Genomic DNA, 23,679 nt, shown 5'->3' on the forward strand with positions numbered 1-23,679 from the left:
AAATGTACAGCCAGCCGAAGACATGCTCACCACAACAAACCCCGATTTGCCCATGGGCCTGAAGACAGAAATTCCTCCTCCCTGTCTCCTATTCCCTGTGTCTCTTCATTATCTTTCTCCAAGTCTCTCTTGTTTCTTTCTCGCCATGCCTCTATTTGTCCCATCTCTCCTTCTTGCAGATCTGTGAGTCATCTACAATTTTAGTTATTTCTCTAATTTTTATACATTCATTATAAACAATATATTGCTGGAATGCATCCCAGTTCAACTATACTTCACCACACCACTCATTGGGAGTTAGGGAAGACCCAGTAGAGGTTCAGATTCAGGTAATCACCACGGATGTTGGAAGTGAGGTGGAAATTGAGTTATTGGTTAACAAGAGACGGAGATAAATGTCATATTTGTCATTGTATTATTCACAATGCGATATGTAAAATATGAAAATTTTTACTTGGTAATTAGGATTTTAAGTGTTTATTATTTTTGGATGTGATTTGCTTCACCACATAAGCTTGCCTCGTGTGTAGTGTGTGTTCAATTCCCACTCATTGCCAATATCGGTGGATATCTGAACTACCGGTAGTCCTGGATACCTCCCCTAGATCGACACAGCCTTAAATGGGTACCAAATGCGATGTAAACATCAGCATTGGGGAGACAAAGGCGGCCAGGCGTGGTGCTCGTCAAACCATCCCCTCATAAGTGCGAATCACTAACAGCACTCGTCCTAGCAGCCTGTGTGGGTGACACAGGGCATCTTTGTCTTTATATTTGTGTGTGTAGGGGAGTCAGGGTTAACAATGAAGATATTTCTTGTTTAGTCATTTAATTAACTTCCTTTGCTGAACACGCATTATACAGAGATGAGAGAAACAAGACGAGAGATGAGACCCAGATAGAAAGAGACGGGTTGAGGCACACACCAATCATAGGCTCACAAGAGCTAGACGAGATCTCCCATAGGGTTCAGTGTTAATCACCCAGGCTCACAGAGCCAGGCTAAAGCTCTCTCCCACACAACATGACCCAGAAAGTGCTTAAGAATTTAATCAGAGACACGGATATTAATACGTGCCTTCACTAACCATACTTCACCAAAAATCGCCATTACTTTCACTTACATTACCAGCGGTGAACACTATGGGAGCCTCAGGATGAACACAGGGACACACAAAGACAAACTGACACAAACCCAAAGATTCACAAAAGTCCATAGCCTCAAGGAGACCCATACACTCGCACAGAAACCCTCCCACACATCTCTCGGTCACGGGGAGAGATAAGGAAAAAGAGGGTTCATAATGGCCATGTCGTCTCTCCACACACACACACGCTAAAGCTACTGTATCACGGTTATTAACAATAATTGTCAACTAAAGTACAATTAAGTACCTTACGTTTGAGATAAAATATTTGATCATACAAGTATTTGGTTTAAGATGTAGTTATCGTGAGTAAATTTAACACTTTGAGTAGCTAGTGTTGCGTTTGTGAGTTTAATGTTTTCATTTGTGGGACCAGGAGTTAATTTATCGACCATTTCAACCAATCATCAATAACGTGAGTACATGTATCCTGTATACACATTAACGCGCATAAACACAGACTTCGCAGAGATGCCCCATGGCCTCACGCAAACGACAGACTCGCGCAAACACGGAGATTCACAGCCTCTTAGACACACGAAGACTCATACAGACTCGAGTAGATGTAACCAGTTCCACTATTTCGCACTTCTGACCGTGATCCAAGATCACAGGGGTGGTTGTTGAATATGAACGTCTCGACGAATTCTCGCGTTGCCTATTGCGCCGACTGCGTCGTCCCTCGCGCCTCGGGGCTCCCACAGCTCCAGGAGACGGCAACGGCCTTTTTTTTACGCACCAACGCCTCAGCCTCCTGTGTTTGTGTGTAATACCTTCCATTAATATATTTTCCCAAATTACCCATATATTCGCTTTTCTTGAATGACCTAGTATCGCAATATTTGGTATCGTCCCCGAGTCGCTATCAGGAATGAAAATGAGCTTCATAGCTCATCGGATTCTTCCAGTAAAGATTCTGATTCGGAATAAATTGCGCTTCATTAACGAGACGCTTACTCGCAATATAAAACCGTCATACAGCATGAAATCGCCCAAAACAATGCATTAAATATTGAACAATGTTATTAACAACTGACGCCCAAACCCAGTTTACAATGCCATAAGCAAATACTGGAATATCGCCTCCTGCACAAAGATGCGTTCCTAGGAAAACGTGAATAATTATAATGAAGTGTAAAAAAATGCAGATGATAACTTAACAATGTATTATTTCAACTACTGCTACAATAAATACATAATTAGATAAACCATGAACTAGAAACCCGTCACAACTCGGATTCTCCTCCCACAGATGCCCACAGAGCCCCGCCCCTCGCGTGCGGGGGAGAGTGGAGGGGCTGCGGGGGTAAGGAAGTCACGTGCCCCCAAGTGCGCGCGCTGCCGTAACCATGGTTACGTGATGGAACTCAAGGTGACGAGGCTGACGCTGATGATTTTGTAGGGTTGAGTCTGCAATGAGGATTGCTATGTTCTGTAATTCATATTGATGTTTTTGATACTACTACTACTGATGATGGTGGTATGAAGCTGGGCTATGCCATTGATATCGATGGTGTCGCTCCTACTATTGTACTAAAGTACTACTGAAAAGAAGACTTGGGCTGGTGTACTTTAACTGCTTTATTTCGTTGTCACCGCTCGTACACCACAGAAACACTCCTCATGAAAACCAACCCCATTCCCACGTTTTCAAGTTCCTTTTAAACCCCTTCACCAATCACCTTTCTCCAATTTCCCGCTTTGCCAATACGCTCTACGCACAAATCCGATCAGAGTGACAACGACTCACCCATCGGATTGCGTGTCGTGCACGTCAGTGCTCACCCCGATCTCTATTCCCCGCGTAAGCGTGCCGTGTGTGCGTGACGTGAGTGACCCCTGACCTCCGACCCTTCCCTGGTGCATGTGTGTGGCGTGTGCGATGTTGAGTGCAGAAGGTAACAGTGTTTGTATGATGCGAGTGTGTAAGGATGGGTGAGACATAATCTACATCACCCCCCTCTGTTGAGACAGAGCCGTTCCCGGCCCGAATAACTCCGTGCCCTGGCTAAACAAAACGTAACACGGCTAGGACCCCGACGCATGCATAATGATATGAATCCTGAAAAGCATTAAAAAAACAATAAATGAATGTAAACAATCGACGAATGCCAACGAGCGTCCGACATACCCGTTAAACCAAGGGGACAACAAATAAAGAGAGCAAGGGAAGAAAGAAGGGAAAGGGAAACGAGAAGACAAATGATACACATTTATTCCTTTCGCCGATATCTCCCAGGATCTGTCACCACAACTGAACAAAAGAGGGTCCCAGGGATATCTTCATTTGCTCCTGCGACGAGGCGACGTGAATGTGAGCGGGTGCACAGTCCACCTCTCGTGGACGGGTCAATGCTCAGGGTTGGTGCTGTGTCCCCAGCCGCACCCGCCGATGGACCCGGAGCTGGCGAGCCATTCATCTGTACCCCTGCAGGGGAAGCAGGAGTAGGATGTCACTTGAGCGAGCAGCCACCTACGAGCACGACAACCTCTCGCCACCTGGCCGAAGTGACAATGAAGGCGGTGAACATGAGGATACGTGAGGGGGCGGCTCGTCCGCAACATAGCGTTTCGGCCTAGAGGGGTGAACATACCACCAACGTTTCCCCAACTGAATGCAGACACACTGGGGTCAAAGTATTTGCACTTCAGTGACCGGGCTTTGCCACGGTCAATGCAGTTTCGCTGAAGTGCGTATCGGCACCTGTGAGCAGTGCAACCAAGCCAGGTCGCAAACCGCAAAGGGGGCCATGATCACTGACTTAGCTCGCAAGCGTTCGTTCGCCGCCTGCGCTAACGCGGATGCCACTGAACCCTTCTCGTGAGCCTCGCGTAAATACTCCAGCGAGTAGAAAAACGAAGCCGACCAATCACCTGCCCGCTGCACAGGCTGCAGCTGAGCCTGAATCAGAGGGTTCGGCTCCCGCGCTACATTAAAAAAGGGTGAGTATCCCGTGGATGCATGTGGCAGCGAAAAATAGTCCATTTGCTAGGCGTTCATCAAATGACATAACATCCCCAAGATTGTGCGGTTAAAGCGTCAAACCATACCATCCGTTTGCGAATGGTATGGGGAAATTCGCACCTTCTTGACCCCTAACATGTCGTACACCTCTTGCAAAAGCTTGAAGGAGAAGTTGCGCCCTGGTCTGTCAACAGGTGCTCAGAAACCCCCTTGTCAGCCACATACCCGTTAACAAAGGCATCGGTTATAGACGCCGCGGTCTGATCGACCAATGTTCCATGCGAAGGGCCAGTGGGTAAAGTATTCTATACCCGCTAGTAGGTATTTATTACCCCGAGCAGTGGCTGGAAAGGGGCATAATATATCGAGGGCAACGAGCTCGTTAACACTAGAGACTTTTATAGACTGCAGGGGGGGTGCGTATCACGGCAGCCAGAGGCTTCCTGCACGTACAGTCCAAGCAGCCCACCACCCAATGATGGAGATCGGCGGACATGCCCAGCCAAAATTAGCGAAGGCGTAGTGCTGCTTCCGTCTTATGGCTGCCCATATGGAGCAACTGTCGGACATAAACGTCTGCGCATAGCTGACTCCAAAACCCTGTGGCCGACAGTCACATCCCAGTGCATCAACAGGCCATTCAACAACGAAAAAAATTCCCACCACAGTGGCACTAAGGCAGCTTCTGCCTGCTGCAGGTTCCTGCATTCACCCAAGGTCAGCCCTATATCACAGTCAACTAATGCCGACGAGCCCGCCTGGTTCAAGTCCCCCGCCGACGCAGCTGCAGGCTTACAGTGCGGGGACCTGTCGCCACGGCGCATGCAACAGGAGCCGGCAACCGGGACAATGCATCGCCATTAGTGTGTCTCAGCCCTTTGCGGTGCACCAATCAGTAGGAATATTCCTGCAGTCGTTCAAGCTACCGAGCCATCTGACCCGCCGGTTGGTCAATGCGAAGCGAATACTCGAATGCCGCATGATCTGTCCGAACAGTAAACGCGTGGCCGTACCGATAGGGGCAAAATTGTTTAACAAAGTGGACAACGGTGAGCAGCTCACGATGGGTAACACAATATCGCTGTTTGGCTGGTGACAAGACACGACTCCCATAGGCGATCACGACTTCCGTAACCTCTTGAACCTAGGAAAGAATGGTCCCGATCCCCATGGCGCTAGCATCCATATCTAACACAAAGGGAAGCGAACAATTGGGGTAAGCTAGGGGTGGTGCTTCTGTTAGATGCTGGCACAGCATCAAAATGCGTCGGTCTCCTCCTGGCCCTAAGGGAACGTCTATCCCTTTGCCGTGAGTGCATTGAATGGCTTATCAATGGTGGCAAAATTTTCGACAAAGCGGCAGTAGTACGACATGAACCTCACAAATCTGTGAACCACGGTCACAGACATGGGAGTGGGCCAATCACCTATGCACGCCGTTTTGTCCAGATTCATTGCGACCCCGAATGCATTGACGTGACCCAAGTACATAATGGAGGACTGAACCAGATGACATTGGAGGGTTTAGATGTAAGGTTCGTGTCGTGAATTTTCGAAAAGCCCTGTCGCAATTGTGCCAGTGTTCCTTGAATATGTGATCAAAGACAATAACATCGACTAAATAGATGAGGCAGGACTCCCACTGTAACACCACAAGTACTAACTCCATCAACCGTTGTAACGTGGCAGGAGCCGTCTGCAAACCCATAGGGAGACAGTTGAATTGAAAAAAACCTTGGGGCGTCTTGAATGCAGTTTTTGGTCTAGATTCGTCATCCAGTGGTAGCTGCCAAAATCCCGTCAAAAGGTCTAGGGTGGAGAAAAATGTAGCCCCTGTGAGCGGATCCAACGAGTCATCAATATGTGGGAGCAGGTAAGCATCCGCCAAGGTGACTTTGTTCAGGCATCTGAAGTTTACGCAAAACCGCAGGGTGCCATCCAATTTATTGACCAGGACAGCCGGTGCCCCCCACGGACTCATAGCGAATTAATGTCTGCCTCCAACATCTCCTGCATTGCTCGCTGTACATGCTCTTTTTTTGTAGGACTAATCCTATCGGCGTTCTGCCTTATGGGTAGCGCATCACCCATATCAATGTGGTGTTCCATCAGAGTAGTGCAGATGACATCATAGGGACCCTTGCTGAACACATCGGCGAAGTCGTAGTACAAGGTCCTAAGCTCTCCCAACTCCTTCTCTGACAGAAGTGCTCTGCTCCAGGATCTCGTTTCCCCAAGACACATTCTACGTCGACCAACAGTTCCCCCAAATCCACGTTATGAACACCCTGTGCATCGGAACATGAGCCTATAGGACTGACATGTGCAAAAAACGCCCCTTCCTGTACCATTGTGGGGGTGTCAGCCGTGTTAATAACTTGTAAAAAGTGTCTGATTGCTGTGCACGAGCGTGTCAGATGCTGCCAAACAGTGGCGAGCAGCCGCTAACGGCACCGTGGACACTACGAGCGGCGACTTCGACTGGGAAGTGACGAGCGGGGTGTGATATCACAAAGGCATCAAGACCTGAGCACCCAGCGGGATCAAGACCGTGGTTCGCACAAGCCCCTGAACCCGTGAAACTTGCTTTCCCCCTCCGCCCGGACACAAAAATACAACCGACCCCTGACAGAGTTTCTATACAGCCTTCTGTCAGGCACAGGGGTATGCGACTCAGAAAATCCATACCCAGCAAACAGGGAACCGTGAGCATGCTGGAGACCAGTACCAGTCCCCATGTCTCCAGCTCCCCGATGTGGACCGGCACTACCATTTGCCCTACGATCCCCATACTTTCCCCATTTGTGGCTATATACCTCGCCTGAACTGGCTACTGATGATGCTGTCCCTCTGGCAACAAAGATGCACAGGGATATGATGGTGGCTGACACACCCGGGTCGACCAACACGTGCACGCTAACCCCTGCGACTGAACCTACCAACACTGATGCCACGGCCATAGCCGCCACTACCCTTCTCGCTAGACGACACCACTTAGTGACTGTGTCTGGCCAGGGGGCCAGACCGGCTATGGGAACTAGTGACATGCCTCCCAACGAATGAGATGCGTGAAGGGGTGAATATGGGATGGATGGTTCTGGCCAGGTGTCTGAGGTGTGCGCACTCGCCTGAGTTTAGGCGGCTGCTGGTGAAGCCCGGCGATCCTAGCTGGTCATCCCGTCTGCCACCATCCTGCTGCGGCATCCGCGAACGATGTGGCCCTCGTGACCGCAGTGATGGCAGATGACTTCGCCCCTACCTGGGAGCGTTGCTTCCACCTACTGAGGTGCCCAGTGTCATGCTCGCCGCTCTGCTTCTCGAAGCATCCTCGGGAGTCATCGCAAGGTGGCCACCACCTCTCTCCGATAAACCTCTGCCGGATGTGCGTGCTCCCTTGGTGGCTCTGGCGTCTCGATTGCTCGGGGTTCTGCATCGTCGTCGAGATGTTCAGCGACGCATGCCACAATCCACGTGGGTCCCACCATCTCCTCATAGGCCTGGAGATGCCATGCGACCCAAAGCGTTATGCGGGCTTCTTCCCCCACCAACGGCAGTACCACCCCTGCCTTTAATACCATGGTAAGGAGATGCTCTGCCACCAGCGAGTCCAGGGCCGGCTTGTCGAGCTGCGGAAATGTGGCTTCTGCCAGCAACAGCAGTTAGGCCCTAAAGACTAGGAGCGATTCAGACGCGTCCTGCTACCAATTCAGAAAATTTTGCTGAGCCCCGGATGGGGGTCAAACATCTCCGCCATCTCCTTATCTACTGCCTGTGGGGATCCCCTTTTTGCGGCCAGGATTGGCTGCCAGGGCCTGTCCACTTCAAAACGGCGAATGAAGTCGTGCCAATCCCCAGTTTTGGACGCGAATTTCTCAATCACGCCCAACTGGCAGCTGCATCCCCGTCCGCATTTCCTGGGTCATGCTTGTTTGGGGCACACCTGGTTTTCTGGTCCCGGTTTGTTCTGTTGCCCCTTGCTCTGCCGTCCGCTGTGACCTGCATGCTCCCAGTCTCCTGTTGCTGCTGTCGGCAGGGGCACGGAGGATGAGATAGGGCTTGCTCCTGATCCTGCGCGGGAAGCACTGTCGTTGGTGTCAGTAGTGGTTTGTCCGCCGCTGGCTGCTGCGGTGCCCCCGGGTTGTCCCCCATCAGACCCCAGCCGGCGAAGCAGCACTGTTACTGCTTCAAGCACCTGATCCATCCTCTGATCTCTGGATGATGGTCTGCTGCGGCGGCGAGTCTGCCCCACCAGGTTGGTGGAGGAAGGCGCCCATGTCGGTCGGACGGCTGCCTCGGACCCTGTCGATGAGTCGGTGGACGAATCCCAACTTGGTGGGTCCGTTTCTGAGCAGTGCTCGTCCGGGGTGCTGAGAGTGTCTTCTCTTTCTCGATCCGCTCTCCGCATCAATCCAATCAATGTCAACCACTAACCCATCGGATTGCGAGTCGTGCACATCAGTGCTCAAACCCCAATCTCTATTCCCCACCCGAGCGTGTCATGTGTGCGTGACGTGAGTGACCCCTGACCTCCAACCCTTCCCTGGTGCATCCCCTGTATGCGTGATTGATGTGTGTGGTCCGAGTGTGCAAGGATGGGTGAGACATCCTCTACACTACTAATGATGATGTAGATATGTCTCTGTTATCAGCTAGTGTTTTTGTATGATTGCGATATTGATATTGCTGATGTTGCTATGATTGGTGATTATGTTGCTCTTATTGGTGATGTTGCTGCTTATGATGTTGCTACTATTAGTGATATTGTTGATGTTATTGCTTATTTTATTAGGGACACAAGCGCTTCTGCATGTGGAGAGATTGCTCTTGCCAGAAGTGCACCCTCATCGCAGCCAGACAGAGAATCATGGCTGCACAGGTCATTATATGCGTCTCTATCAGTCTTTCTGTGGATCTCTACGAATGTATATGTGTGTGTATATGGATCTTCATGAATGTATCTATGAATATCTGTGCGTGTCTGTTTATCTCTATTAATGTGTCCGAGTAGAAGTGAAGAGTCTCTATGAGTTGTTTCTCTATTAATAATATATTATCGATACATGAGCTCTAAACAGAATCAAAATATTTCCTGGAGGAATCCGATGACCTATAAAGCTATTTTTCACAGATATCCAGTAGTGACGGGTCAGAACATTCCAACAACAAACAATACAAAAACACCATAGGAGTGCGATGTATAGGAAAGGTAAACAAGTAACTTAAAAATATGCAAATAAAACTCTTTATTTTATCTTACCAGATAAAGGCCATATTTGCTTATTTTAGAAGGGACCTGGCCTCAAATGAAAACTAAACAAAGTGGCTTATTATGTGGAAATTGATAGCAACAAAATTGTCTAAATACTATCATCTATCTAAATACTATCATCTAAATACATGTTTCTAAACATCTAAATATATCTTAAATATATCTCCTTATACATATATGGATGTTGATTATGGTATATTTATGTACATGTGTAATAAGCGAGCGCCATCTTCTGCATAATTCGGGAGTTACACTTTATATACTGTCAGACAGTCCAGGCCTTAGCAGTAGTGGGGTTCTATCTGGGGGAAAAGTTAATGGGCGGAGCTAACATGGAAGCCTTTGAAATGTTCTCGAAGGTTCCTAGAGGGGCGTGGCCAGAGGCGGGGCTTAGCCTCGGAAAAGGGAATATAAGCAGGGAGTAGCGGAAGATTCAAGGTCGGAGGTTGAAGATCGAAGAGGAGCTCCCCGTCGCCGCTGCCCCGCCATCTCCACCAGCCACGTGGCGGCTCGACCGCCAGCCGCTCATCCGCTTCCAAGCGCGCCGCCAGCCAGCGGTGCGGTGGAGAGCGGGGTGAGCACCACGTGGCGCAGGGCAGCGCAGTCACACCAAGAAAGAAACGACAGCATCCGCGTAACGAAAGGAGTTGTGGCTGTGAAGATCATTTAATAAATAAATAAAGTTCTGCCATGTCGGAGCCACTTATTACAGTGGTGTCAGATAGTGGACTTTTTCTGGAAGACACGATGTCCAAGCACCAGAAAAAGAAGAATCCATCTACGGTGTCCTCCTCCTCCGACGACGAAGAGGCGACGACGCAGCTCCTGCCGACCCCGGTTCCCATGGTCCCGGTTATGGAGCCCATGGCGGGTACGGATGTCGCACCTGCGGCAGACGGCGCGGCGGAGCTTCCACATCAGCTTCGCCCCGACGACCCGTGGCAGAGGGTGGAGACACAGATGAGCGCTTTGACGACAGCGCTCCTCTACTTCGTCGCTTTCGTGATGCCGATCGCCGCTGGACGAGGTCTGGTGGTGGACCGTCCGGGGGCGGACGAGCAGAGGGCCGGCGATGGCGCCTTGGAGGGTCCCCCTTTGTCTGAAACAGTTGCCATCCCAGGCAGGGTGGAGACGGCCGCCATTTCGCAGTCCTCGGCGACCACGCGTCTCCCGACCGCCATTTTGGACATCGCGGCGGTGAGCGGTGGGCCCGCTGCCATTTTGACGCTACCGCGCGGCGGGTTGCCGAACATCGCGACACCCGCTGCGAAGGAGAGGGCCAATCGGGTTCGACGCATGCCCCAAATTCGAGAGTTTGTGGCCGCTGGGGGTGACTGGAGTGCAGTTCGCTTCTATCGCCAAACCATTGCATGCCCTCACAGCTAAAAATCAGCGGTTCCACTGGGGACCGGAGGAGAAGGCAGCGTTCAATACCCTGCGCGATTGGTTGTCCGACGCGCCTACTCTCGACTATCCTGATTTTTCATCACCGACGCAAGTGACACCGGTATCAGAGCAGTCCTGTCGCAGATGAAGGGAGGCGTCGAACGCGTTATCGCCTACGGTTGTCGGGTGCTCTCGCCGGCAGAAACCCGTTACTGTGTTACACAATGAGAGTTGCTGGCAATCGTTCATTTTGTCCGACTGTTAAGGCCCTACCCTACTTATATGGAAGGAGATTCGTTATCCGCACTGACCACGCAGCTCGCCAGTATTCATTAAAGATTGAGTAGCCTGGCGGCCAGTTGGCACGCTGGCTTGAGGGCTTGCAAGAATTCACATTCGATATCACTTACCAGAAGGGTGCCCGTCACGCCAATGATGACGCGTTGTCGTGGTTGTCACACGCACCTCGCTGTGCTTGCAGCTCCGGTAAGAACCGCTGTACTCCTCACAACGTGTCTCGTCGATCTGTCATGTCCGCAGTTGAGACACCCCTGGACGAAACGGGGGTTCCGCCTGCCGACTGCGTATTGCACCTTCCACGTTCAGTATGGTTCCGCGAACAATTATCGGACGACTCCTTGACTTCCTTGCGGCGACGGCCCATGCCGACCGCGGGTGATTTGAATCCAGTCAAGGAGGGTCGATTCCTGGTTCACGAGAGCTAATTGATGTGGCAGGACGAGATGTCTGGCCGGCTTCGGCTGGTTGTGCTGGAGTCTCTCCGTGCGGGGTTGATTCGTACGTTACATATTGAGCACCTTTTCCATCTTGGTGTCCAGAAAACGTTGCTCACCCTGCAGAGGGATTATTCTTGGCCTGGTATGACGTCAGACGTCACTTGTGCACTCCGATCATGCTCCGATTGTGACAGGAGGAAATCGCCCCGGCAACGTTACTTTCCGCCCTTGCAATCCATTTCGGTCACGCGCATCAATGAGTTGGTTGTCCTCGATGTGTTAGGTCCATTTCCTGTTACACCTCGTGGGAACAAATTTCTTCTCGTGGGCGTCGAATATTTTTTTCGTTGGCCTGTGGCTTGGCCCCTGCCAGATCAATCGGCTTTGTCCATTGTGGACGCTTTCGTGAACGGATACATGATGGATAGAGGGGCGCCGGAAAAGTTACTCACCGATCAGGGTAGAAACTTTTCTTCCAAGTTGTTGCGTGACGTTTACGATGCCTTGGGGACCAGGAAGATTAGTACGTCTCCCTACCATCCTCAGACAGATGGTATAGTTGAGCGACTGAATCGTACCCAGTCCGCCATGCTGTGCCAAACGGTCAATGAAAGGCATGGTCAACTGGGATTTGCAGATACCTAGCATACTCTCTGCATACCGGATGGCGCCACATGCATCCACGGGGTACTCGCCGTTTTTCCTCATGTATGGAAGGGAGAACATGCCGCTGGTGGATGTCCAATTGGGCTTCCCAGTCATGCCGCTAAAAACAACTCTTCCTGAGCATGTCCAGGAGTCCCTTCGATGGGTTTCTGAGGCACGGGAAGCCGCCAAATTGAATACCTCCAGGACCCAGGCGCGCAATGAACGTTTTGCTCGGAGGTCCAAGGGTGACATGCTATGGTCTGTTGGTGATAAGGCATGGCTTCACTGCCCACAAGTGCCCATTGGCACCTTGCCCAAGCTCCACAGACCATGGCAGGGCCCTGTAAAAATTGTGGAAGTTTTGCGTCCGCAGTGTGTTCGTATCTGTCACGGCCGCCATCGTTGGTTCGTTCACCCGTCGCGGATGAAACCGTTTGTTGTTCCCGTTGGGTCATCATCATCTCCAGCAATCGGTCTCCTGGTGCCTGATGTGTCCAACCAACCTGCGGCCCCTGTGCAAGGTGATCCTCCGAAGTTGTCTTTACCGCCCATAGCGCCCATGAGTGAGGCTTCAGGACCGGCGGACGACCCTGTTCTGCCATGCCCACCTGCGTTGGACCGAGCCTTGCCGCCCCCTCCTGACCCGCTGCTGCCGGCTGCCGGAGCCTTTGCGTCGATTCCGGCTCAGGCGGATGGCCCGTGTACACGGACACGTTCCAAGACGTTGCATTTCTCCTAAGGAACTCATGTCTGCTTACTTGCGTGTCGGGTCCCTGTTTTCCGTCCCCTTGTTCTTGTTGTTCGCATGTTGACCTTTTCTGGCACTCCATATTACTTGATATTCCTTGCTCAGCCAGGACGGCTAGATTTTTTCACCACGGTGGGGGGGGGGGGTGATGTAATAAGCGAGCGCCATCTCCTGCATAATTGGGGGGTACACTTTATGTACTTCACATTAACAGGTTAAATTTCTCGTGCCAACGTGGCCACCTCCGGACGTCGACCTCTATGTCGCGGTGGCTCTGCGATCTTACATAGACATGCTAATTTCTCACATTAACATCACTAGCCCCACTTCATTTATGACCCTGGGACTACACCCTATAAAACAGTATGCATTCAGCAGCTTTCCCCTCTTTCCTCCTGATGACGATCGCTTGTGCTGTGAACGAAACGTCGTAGTTTTTTGCTTATTTTATATTTATTTTGTATTAATTTGTACCTATCTACGTGACTTTGCTGAAAGACCCAAATAATATATATTATGTCTTATCTCTGTTCACATCTATGAATCAATTTTAATAATTGTCTATTAATCTCTATTAATCACTTATTTAAATGCATCTATCATTCCCCCGCACCTCCAGATTCATTTGCCCGCACCTCTGATTAGCCACGTACGGCGCACAAGAAGTTCAACATAGTACATACATATGTACAGTGAGGGAAAAAAAGTATTTGATCCCCTGCTGATTTTGTACGTTTGCCCACTGACAAAGAAATGATCAGTCTATAATTTCAATGGTAGGTTTATTTGAACAGTGAGAGACAGAAAAACAACAAAAAAATCCAGAAAAACGCATGTCAAAAATGTTATAAATTGATTTGCATTTTAATGAGGGAAATAAGTATTTGACTCCCTCCCAATCAGAAAGATTTCTGGCTCCCAGGTGTCTTTTATACAGGTAACGAACTGAGATTAGGAGCACACTCTTAAAGGGAGTGCTCCTAATCTCAGCTTGCTACCTGTATAAAAGGCACCTGTCCACAGAAGCAATCAATCAATCAGATTCCAAACTCTCCACCATGACCAAGACCAAAGAGCTCTCCAAGGATGTCAGGGACAAGATTGTAGACTTACACAAGGCTGGAATGGGCTACAAGACTATTGCCAAGCAGCTTGGTGAGAAGGTGACAACAGTTGGTGCGATTATTCACAAATGGAAGAAACACAAAAGAACTGTCAATCTCCCTCGGCCTGGGACCCCATGCAAGATCTCACCTCGTGGAGTTGCAATGATCATGAGAACGGTGAGGAATCAGCCCAGAACTACACGGGAGGATCTTGTCAATGATCTCAAGGCAGCTGGGACCATAGTCACCAAGAAAACAATTGGTAACACACTACGCCGTGAAGGACTGAAATCCTGCAGCGCCCGCAAAGCCCCCCTGCTCAAGAAAGCACATATACATGCCCGTCTGAAGTTTGCCAATGAACATCTGAATGATTCAGAGGACAACTGGGTGAAAGTATTGTGGTCAGATGAGACCAAAATGGAGCTCTTTGGCATCAACTCAACACGCCGTGTTTGGAGGAGGAATGCTGCCTATGACCCCAAGAACACCATCCCCACCGTCAAACATGGAGGTGGAAACATTATGCTTTGGGGGTGTTTTTCTGTTAAGGGGACAGGACAACTTCATCGCATCAAAGGGACGATGGACGGGGCCATGTACCGTCCAATTTTGGGTGAGAACCTCCTTCCCTCAGCCAGGGCATTGAAAATGGGTCGTGGATGGGTATTCCATCATGACAATGATCCAAAACACACGGCCAAGGCAACAAAGGAGTGGCTCAAGAAAAAGCACATCAAAGGTCCTGGCGTGGCCTAGCCAGTCTCCAGACCTTAATCCCATAGAAAATCTGTGGAGGGAGCTGAAGGTTCGAGTTGCCAAACGTCAGCCTCGAAACCTTAATGACTTGGGGAAGATCTGCAAAGAGGAGTGGGACAAAATCCCTCCTGAGATGTGTGCAAACCTGGTGGCCAACTACAAGAAACGTCTGACCTCTGTGATTGCCAACAAGGGTTTTGCCACCAAGTACTAAGTCATGTTTTGTAGAGGGGTCAAATACTTATTTCCCTCATTACAATGCAAACTTCAGACAGGCATGTATATGTGCTTTCTTGAGCAGGGGGGCCTTGCGGGCGCTGCAGGATTTCAGTCCTTCACGGCGTAGTGTTACCAATTGTTTTCTTGGTGACTATGGTCCCAGCTGCCTTGAAATCATTGACAAGATCCTCCCGTGTAGTTCTGGGCTGATTCCTCACCGTTCTCATGATCATTGGAACTCCACGAGGTGGATCTTGCATGGGGTCCCAGGCCGAGGGAGATTGACAGTTCTTTTGTGTTTCTTCCATTTGCGAACAATCGCACCAACTGTTGTCACCTTCTCACCAAGCTGCTTGGCAATAGTCTTGTAGCCCATTCCAGCCTTGTGTAGGTCTACAATCTTGTCCCTGACATCCTTGGAGAGCTCTTTGGTCTTGGCCATGGTGGAGAGTTTGGAATCTGATTGATTGATTGCTTCTGTGGACAGGTAGCCTTTTATACAGGTAACAAGCTGAGATTAGGAGCACTCCCTTTAAGAGTGTGCTCCTAATCTCAGTTCGTTACCTGTATAAAAGACACCTGGGAGCCAGAAATCTTTCTGATTGAGAGGGAGTCAAATACTTATTTCCCTCATTAAATGCAAATCAATTTATAACATTTTTGACATGCGTTTTTCTGGATTTTGTTGTTGTTATTCTGTCTCTCACTGTTCAAATAAACCTACCATTAAAATTATAGACTGATAATTTATTTGTCAGTGGGCAAACGTACAAAATCAGCAGGGGATCAAATACTTTTTTCCCTCACTGTATGTGTATGAATCTCTATTAATGCAACGAGTGAAGACGCTCTTTAAATGTATAAAATAAGATCGATTTAAATGTATATATCTATCTCTATGAATCTGTTCGTCCACTAATGGTTATCTGTGCATTTCTATGTATGTCTATACATCTCTATGTATCTCACTATCTCTACGGATCTATATCATTATCTTAATAATTTCGAATACCATTAAATGATCTTTGTTAATGCAATGTATTTCTATAAATCTGAGCCTCTATGAATGTCAATAATTTATCTTTTTTCTCCATGAATAGCTGTATCTATTAATAAATTATCTATGAATTGCTATAAGTTTATATTTTTTATCTCTGTGAATGATTTTAGGTATTTCTATTAATCATTTCTTATCTCTGTCATCCTGTATCTCAAATATTTGTTATCACTCGCAATCAATCGTTAATCTCTACCTCTGGATTTGTATTAATCATTTATATGAATCTCTATGCATAATTTGTTATCGCTCTGATTATATATCAATGCCTATTATCAATGTTGTACCCTGATGGATGTACTATATCTCGATGGATGTACAATATCCATAATCTGGTGATACTGTGCTAAGCAGATCCATTGTCCAAACACATCACCTATTACATAATTGATATATTTTGCCTTTTAAGGGCGAGTTATTGATGAATGTGTTGGGATTTGTACAGTATCTCTGTGAATCAATTTATATCCATGTACAGTATCTTTATTAAGCTGATGTCTTCATACTTTATCACTATGTATCTATGAATGTATATATTGTGTTAAACATACATTTTAATTTATATAAATACATTTATATCTATGGACTTCCATTATTTCTAATAAATAAGACCGCTATGACTGCAATATACTGTATATATTTCTATAGGTGGCTCTCAGGAGACAACAGGCTCAAGAGGAGGAACTGGGCCTTCGGGTCCAGGCGAGGCAGGCCTCACCCGGTGCGCTTGGCCACAACATGGCGGCCGTCACCCAGTCAGGTTCGTCGTGATGGCACCATAGTGATGTCATCAGAATCCCAGCGACACGGCCTTGATGAACCCAATAACTCGTCATTATGAACCTGACACAGTCCATTATGAACATATCAATACGCCCATTTTAGTTCCACTGACACGACCACATTGCACCCAAATGACATAGCCATTATGGACCCAGTGACAGCAATTACGAGCACAATAAAACGGCCATTTTGAGCCTGGCATAGACATTATGCACCTACTGACACGACCGTTTTGTACCCAACAGCAATATTGAATTAAGAAAGGTTTTTGTAATAATTTGGGGGGAAATAACCATAGGTATCACCATCATAAAAGTGGAGCAGTGCGAGGGGAACAAAAAGACAAATGATGTAAATTGCAGTGTGGTGTTTGTACCGCGTGTTTATTGGTCATTGGCATTTTAGGCACTTTGTAATTTGCTCCCAATGTCTGTCATAACTTTGCTCAATGTAAGAAACGTCTTACTACACTCTTTAAGTGGTACATACTTCCCGATGGGCGTTTTAGTCCTTTGGCTTGTGCTCCTGCAATTCATCTGTATACGAAACCACATCGGCCGATATGACAGGCCCTCTGTGACATCACTACCACCCTTCCCACCAGATTTCCCAATGGCTTCGCTTTCCCATAATGCACCGGTTCCTGGGGGTCGTGACCTTTTCGCCGAGGGTGGGACCTACTACGGGGGGGGATGTCAAGGGGACCAACAGCAGTTCCTGCCTCGCCTCGTGAGCCACTTCTACAGTCATGCGGCGGGGACTGGGCTTGGACTGGTTTCTGGCTCCGTGATTGGCTCAGGCTCTGTGGTGGGGGCGGGGCCAACGAGGGAGATTACCCCGCCCCCTTTCCTTGCGACGTCAGAGGGCGGATTCTGGCAGGTAAATAAAATAACATGAAACACTAGAATCACAACTTAAAGCTTTCGTGACTGCAGGAATTGATATTCTTGGGTCTTTCGGTATAGTCACGTAGATTGGTTAAAAAAAATAACAAAAGACTTTGACTTTTCCATCGCACCACATAATCGTCATCAGGAGAAAAAAGAGTGGGAAAGCTGCGGAGGCAGGCTGTTTTAACGGTTTGAAATGGGTGTAGCCCAAGAGTCATAAACGAAGTGGGCGGGGCTAGTGATGTCAAAGAGAGAAATTTACATGTAAATGTAAGATCAGAGAGCTACCTCCCCGCGCACTTCGGTTATGACCCTTGGGCTACACCCATTTCAAATCTTTAAAACAGCCTGCCTCAGCAGCTTTCCCGCTCTTTTATCTCCTGACAATTGCTTGTGTTGCGATTGAAACGTCGTAATTGTTTTTGTTATTTTCTTTGAACCTATTTACGTGACTTTACCGAAAGACCCAAGAATACTAGAATCACAATACAACCGCAACAACCACAAACCAACAATCCTCCTTTACCCCTCTTCTCCCGCCAGATCCCCTCCCAAAACCACACAACCCCTCCCCCTTTCTCAACTACTGTGCCGTACTCTGTATTCCTCTTTCACCAGGGTGGTGGTCATCCCGCTCGCCCCCTCTACGGGGGGGACAGCAGTCGTGGTCACGTGACCAATTATCCGGACAGCAGCAACAACAGCTGTAAGCACACGACTAATCAGTTACAACCACTACACCTTCCACTATACGAATACTTTCAGTAACACTCGCCGGGTGGTGGTGAACCACACAACTTTGACTTAAAACTTTTGTGACTGCAGGAATTCATTTTCTTTGGTTCTTTCGGTAAAATCACGTAGATTGAAAATAAAATAAAAATACAAAATAAAATAAATAAAAACTCACGACGTTTCGATCACAACACAAGCGATCGTTATCAGGATGTTGTGATCGAAACGTCGTGAGTTTTTGGATATTTTTTTTTTCTATCTACGTGACTTTACCGAAAGAACCAAATAATAATCACACAACTGTGAGTCTTTCCTGGAGGCGTCGAGGCTTGCTAGGATAATGCAGTACAGTACAGCAAAATATGGACTTTACCTGTTCAGTCTGTAGTATTTGACAGTACAGTATTGCTCCTACGAACGTGAGTTTTACCTGGGTGCGCCCGATACCTCCCTTATGTACAATACTGTACTCATTAATCAGCCGATAACACCTTCATACTGGTAGGAACGAAGTTGTAAACTGAGTGTACCAGCCTGCAATAGATTAATGTGTCCGTCCGTCCGTCCCCTTTCAATACTTTAACGAAGTGAAATCTCGTGCTGTTGGGTGTAAAATCAGCAATAGACAGCGCAGAGACTTGTCCTACCAGCCCACCCTGCAGGGACCTGTTATATTGAGAATAGCAGGGCTTGGAAAAGTGTGAATATCGCTGGCTCACCACCTGGCTGCTGTGGTTGCTAGCGCCTATAAGTCGTTTTCATTTCGTGAGTGAGCAAAAACTGCGCATCAAAATGTTGTTGATAACCACTAATTACTTTCTCACAACTATTTAGCCATACACAGCTGATGATATGATCACCAACACTGACCGTGATGGGCCTGTGCCCACAAGATGGGCATCATTGACATCAGTTGGTATGATGGACATGAACTGACGATGAACTATTACTGTACAATAACTACTACCATTACACATACTATACACGTACTAACTTTGCACATTTATACCCACAGCAAAAGGGGCAGCGTCTGGACCACAAGGGGTGGGGCTTGGGCCGGAAGAGGTGGAGCTTGGCATAGAGCAGGTGGGGCTTGGAGCAGAAGGGGAGGAGTTTGTGCCTGACCTCAGCCTCCGCGATGAAGAGGCCCAGGGAAAGGGGCACGGGCAACAGCTCGGCAACTAGCAAATCAAATATTCTTTGGGTCTTTCGGTAAAGTCACGTAGATAGGTAAAATTTTAATACAAATAATAAATAATATAAATTTTTAACCTGTCTACGTGACTTTTCAGAAAGACCCAAAGTATATGAATTCCTGCAGTCACGGAAGCTTTAAGTCAAGAGCAAACAAAGTAGTGATATACCAAACTTTCACAGCAGCTTATTTCCCTTCAAAACAACGTTCGTAAACTCCCCTCCCTGCCATGTTAGGTGCTCTATCAGCACTTTATGCTAATTCCTTTGTCAAAGCGTTTGGTTTTCTCCCACACAGCTTAAAGGACGCGACCTGGCTTGACTTTCTTAATTCCTATGCTGTCTTCGTGACAGCACGGTCCCTTCACCTGATGAAGGCCACTTGTGTTGTGGCCAAAACGTCGTGATTTTTGTTGTTTTATTTTTTACCTACGTGACTTTACCGAATAGAACCAAAGAGTATGGATCCTTGCAGTCACGCAAGCTTCAAATCTAGAAGCAAATAAAATGTTTAGGCTCGTCACCACATTGAGCATGGTCTAGACACTGCTGAATTAAAAGTTTAACCAAAATCTGCAAATGATATAGAAATTATATGCAAATGTAATTCACAGCATAGTATATATGTAAATGATTTGTATATGATGTACAACGTATGCGCAAATTATATGCAAATGAGATGCTTGTTTCATCATCATGGTCTATCCACTGCTGGATGAAATGTTTAAGCAAACAAGATGCTATTTTTGTCCTATAATTTTTTCTTGCGAATATGTTCAGGAGCTAAATGACAATATTGAAGTCCATTGGCCACAGGAGGGGTTCAGGAAAGAGTTTGTGTGCAGACTACAAGGGTTTACTATATTGTCCATAATGGTAGTTGCATGGCCACAATCACACTGTCAAGGAGATGTGTAAATTGATCTGTTGATGAAATTGATGGTACACAGGTGACTTTGAGGAATGTCAAGGCCCGGAAGTATGATGTTTGGGTCTCAAGTGAGGTGTTTATTCTGGACAGCCACTTTCCACTCTGTTCACCAGCATTATTCCAGAAATAGGTGAGATTCTAGGATAGTAACAGTATGATCCCAGAAGGCGGATCGGAACTTGAGTGGTAGCGAGGTACATTTTTGGGTCTTGGTTGATGCTTAGGGTGTTGTTGGCAAGAAAATGTGCAAACTACCTCTGCGGATATGCGGTGGCAGAATGTATGTATGTATATTGAACTTCTTTCGCATTGTATGTAACCAGTTGTGGTAATCGTAGGTGCGGGATGTTTGCCAGAACCGGGAGCCAAGGGATTGGTGTCAGTTTAAGTGTTTGGGTTATGATGCGCATAACGATATTTAATTGTGCATCTAGCAGTTTTGTGTACGAGCTCCCCAACCAGGCTGGAGCACAGTACTCTGCCACTGATGTAAAGTTTCTGGAGCAGGATGATTCTTGATTTTTTTAAGAGATGTGTCTTTTGTGGGACTTGAAGATCAGGCATATATCCATGATAACTGCTATATAACTTGGAATGGGGTCATAGCGCTCAGGGTTATTTGCAGAATAGTTTTTTTGCGCTCAGGGTTATTTGCACATCAAGGGTGGAATTTGCTGTATGATTGTTGAGGTGGAAAGTGCTTGTGGTTTCAGAGGGATATTGTTGGAGCCTGTGGTGATGGAAATATGCTTCCAATAAGATTAGATCAGCTATTCCTATACTTTGCACCTCTATCGTTTTTTGTATTATTTGTTGTAACTTTCTGAACTGCCCCTACTGGACATCTCTCAAAAAGAGCTTCATAGCTCATCGGATAACTCGAGGATAAATACAGATTCCAATTCTGTTCAAGTATTGGCAATATTCTCGAGGTTTGTGCCCTGTGCAAGCAAGGACTATGTCGTCTGCATATATAAACTTGTGAGACGAAGTGTGTGGCAGGTCACATGTTAATAATGATGGTGCTACTATCGAACCTTGCGCGAAGCCATTTATAATTCGCTTGCGGCTGTGTTTACCAGTGAGATGTACCCTGAAAGTATGGTTGCTGGGGATGATCGTGTTGATTAGGTGTACAGTAGAATGTGATCTGATGATTTTGGCCCACTTTAACAGCAGGTCATGATGCCAAACTGTGTCATAAGCAGCAGAGCAGTCAATCATTGCTGCGCTGGTTTTCTGTTGATGCTGGAACTAGCTCATATAAGGGTGGTGAAGGCAACATTTTTTTTTACAGCAGCTATGGCCAGTTTGAATATGGCTTCTTTTCGAGACAGTTGGGAGTCGATAATGGGTAAAAGTCAGCTTGGAGGTGGAGCACAAGAGCGATATTGGCCTGTAGCTGTGTGGGTGAGTATTTCTGGGTTTAGAATGGCAATGACTTTACATTGCTTCCATGCCCTCGGGGGTTTGCCTGGCCTGTGTATGACGTTGAAGAGCTTTGCAAGCCATTGTCCATATAATCTCATGTTCTTTAGGAACTCAGGACACAGTAGTGTCTGCGGTAGTTGACTTTAGGTGATGGTGAATTGTTTTCAGACAACTTGTTTGGTGAGCTTGTACATTGGTTATGAGAAGGTCGGCATATGGGAAGCGACAGCATTTTCTGTAGTTGTCTGAGGTCTGTGCTCTGTTGTTTTTGAGGCACCTAGGTTGCAGTGGAGCTGCCAGGCTTGATAGCCGGAGTAAGTGATGTCCAAATCTGCAGTGACATCTTCCCAATGTTTTCTTTGTGCAAAGTTCACGGACTCCAAACAGTGGAGTGTCCTTGGTATACTAGTACTAACGAATCATTTTCAGAGTTATGTGTCTGGTTGCCAATGTGACATGTTTTTAGATACCCCTCAAGATATAGTTTTTATGGCAGATGTCAGAATGTTGCTGAATTAATTGCTTCAGGCTTTGGCTTCAGGTTTTTCGATTGGGCTTCAGTTTATTTTTCGTTGCCAGGCCAGTTGGCCTTCTGAATGTTTCAAGGTGGCCTTGTTTTTGATATTATGTCCAGTATCAGTCCTCCAATGTGCGTTACTGCCTATTTGCGTTGGCTCTTTGGAAAATTGCCTCTAATTGTTTGCAATGTAATTAGTGGCCGTCCATTTTTTGTCCTTTGAGATGAAGCATAAGTCTGGGTTAGAGCCCACTTTCCATCGGGCTGAGTGAAATGTGCCCAGCTGTTTAGGGTTGTATATAAAGAATGTGTCTTGTGCCGATGACCATTCCTCAAGTTTCTCTCCTGCTGTGTCATTTTGTGAGTAGCCCTATTGTGTGTGGTGGCGATGTTATTTTCCCTCCTAACAAGTTACGTTTAGGTCTTGGAAGTCCTTTAAAGGCCTCCTCTGGTGGACATCTGGTCCTTAGCGGGGCCTTTTTTTGGCATTAGCTCTATTGATCATATCTGGATTCAAATTAATGACGTCCATTTTGTCAAGATGACAGTATTAGTTGTATTAACATCTCCCCCCCCCTCCCTGTAACATAATATGCAAATGTGAAGAAAATAAGATGCTAATTTCAATAACTGTCATGGTCTATTCACTGCAGGAAAAAAATGTTAAAGCAAATGAGATGCAAATAATATGAAATGATATGCAAATAAAATGATTGCATTTCAATTAACTTGTGTAATTCTAATATCAATTTTGGTTTATTGATTAGGAATGAAAAAATGTCTTCTAAACTTAATATATCGTTTAACAAAATCTAAGTGAGTTTTTAACAGTTATTAATGTTCAAAATAGACACATTAATTCATCGATATGGTTAATGTATAATTTGTAAGTATGATTGGGTTGTGCATTCATTGTGTTGAAAAAATAAATACATATGTTAACATTTTTACAATTGGTCACTCACCGATCCACTAGGGAATCGAACCCGGTAAATATCATGGTCGTTGTCGATTCCTCTTGGCGCGATCCATACCAGCATTGTTAATATTCAATTCGATTGAGCGTGATCGGGATATCCTATAATCGATTCCACACACCTGTGATGATGTCAGGGTTATGGGTTAGGGTTATGGGTTAGGATTAGGGGTTAGAGGT

The 23,679-nt window shown here is 47.0% G+C and overlaps 1 protein-coding gene across 1 annotated transcript; it reads left to right on the forward strand.

Annotated features, from left to right (window-relative positions):
* The first annotated feature begins 5 nt into the window (after positions 1-5).
* On the forward strand, positions 6-23,465 carry LOC142928931 (uncharacterized). Its single transcript, XM_076069527.1, has 7 exons — positions 6-1,563; positions 2,401-2,520; positions 8,903-8,989; positions 16,691-16,802; positions 17,430-17,704; positions 18,334-18,421; positions 19,466-23,465. The coding sequence occupies exons 2-7, from the start codon at positions 2,401-2,403 to the stop codon at positions 19,633-19,635; spliced, it is 852 nt and encodes a 283-aa protein (XP_075925642.1). The 5' UTR covers positions 6-1,563; the 3' UTR covers positions 19,636-23,465.
* The last annotated feature ends 214 nt before the right edge of the window (positions 23,466-23,679 follow it).

Source organism: Petromyzon marinus, chromosome 24 (assembly GCF_048934315.1).
Source record: "Petromyzon marinus isolate PM22_M1 ecotype Great Lakes invasive population chromosome 24, UKy_Petmar_22M1.pri1.0, whole genome shotgun sequence".
Lineage (NCBI taxonomy): Eukaryota > Metazoa > Chordata > Hyperoartia > Petromyzontiformes > Petromyzontidae > Petromyzon > Petromyzon marinus.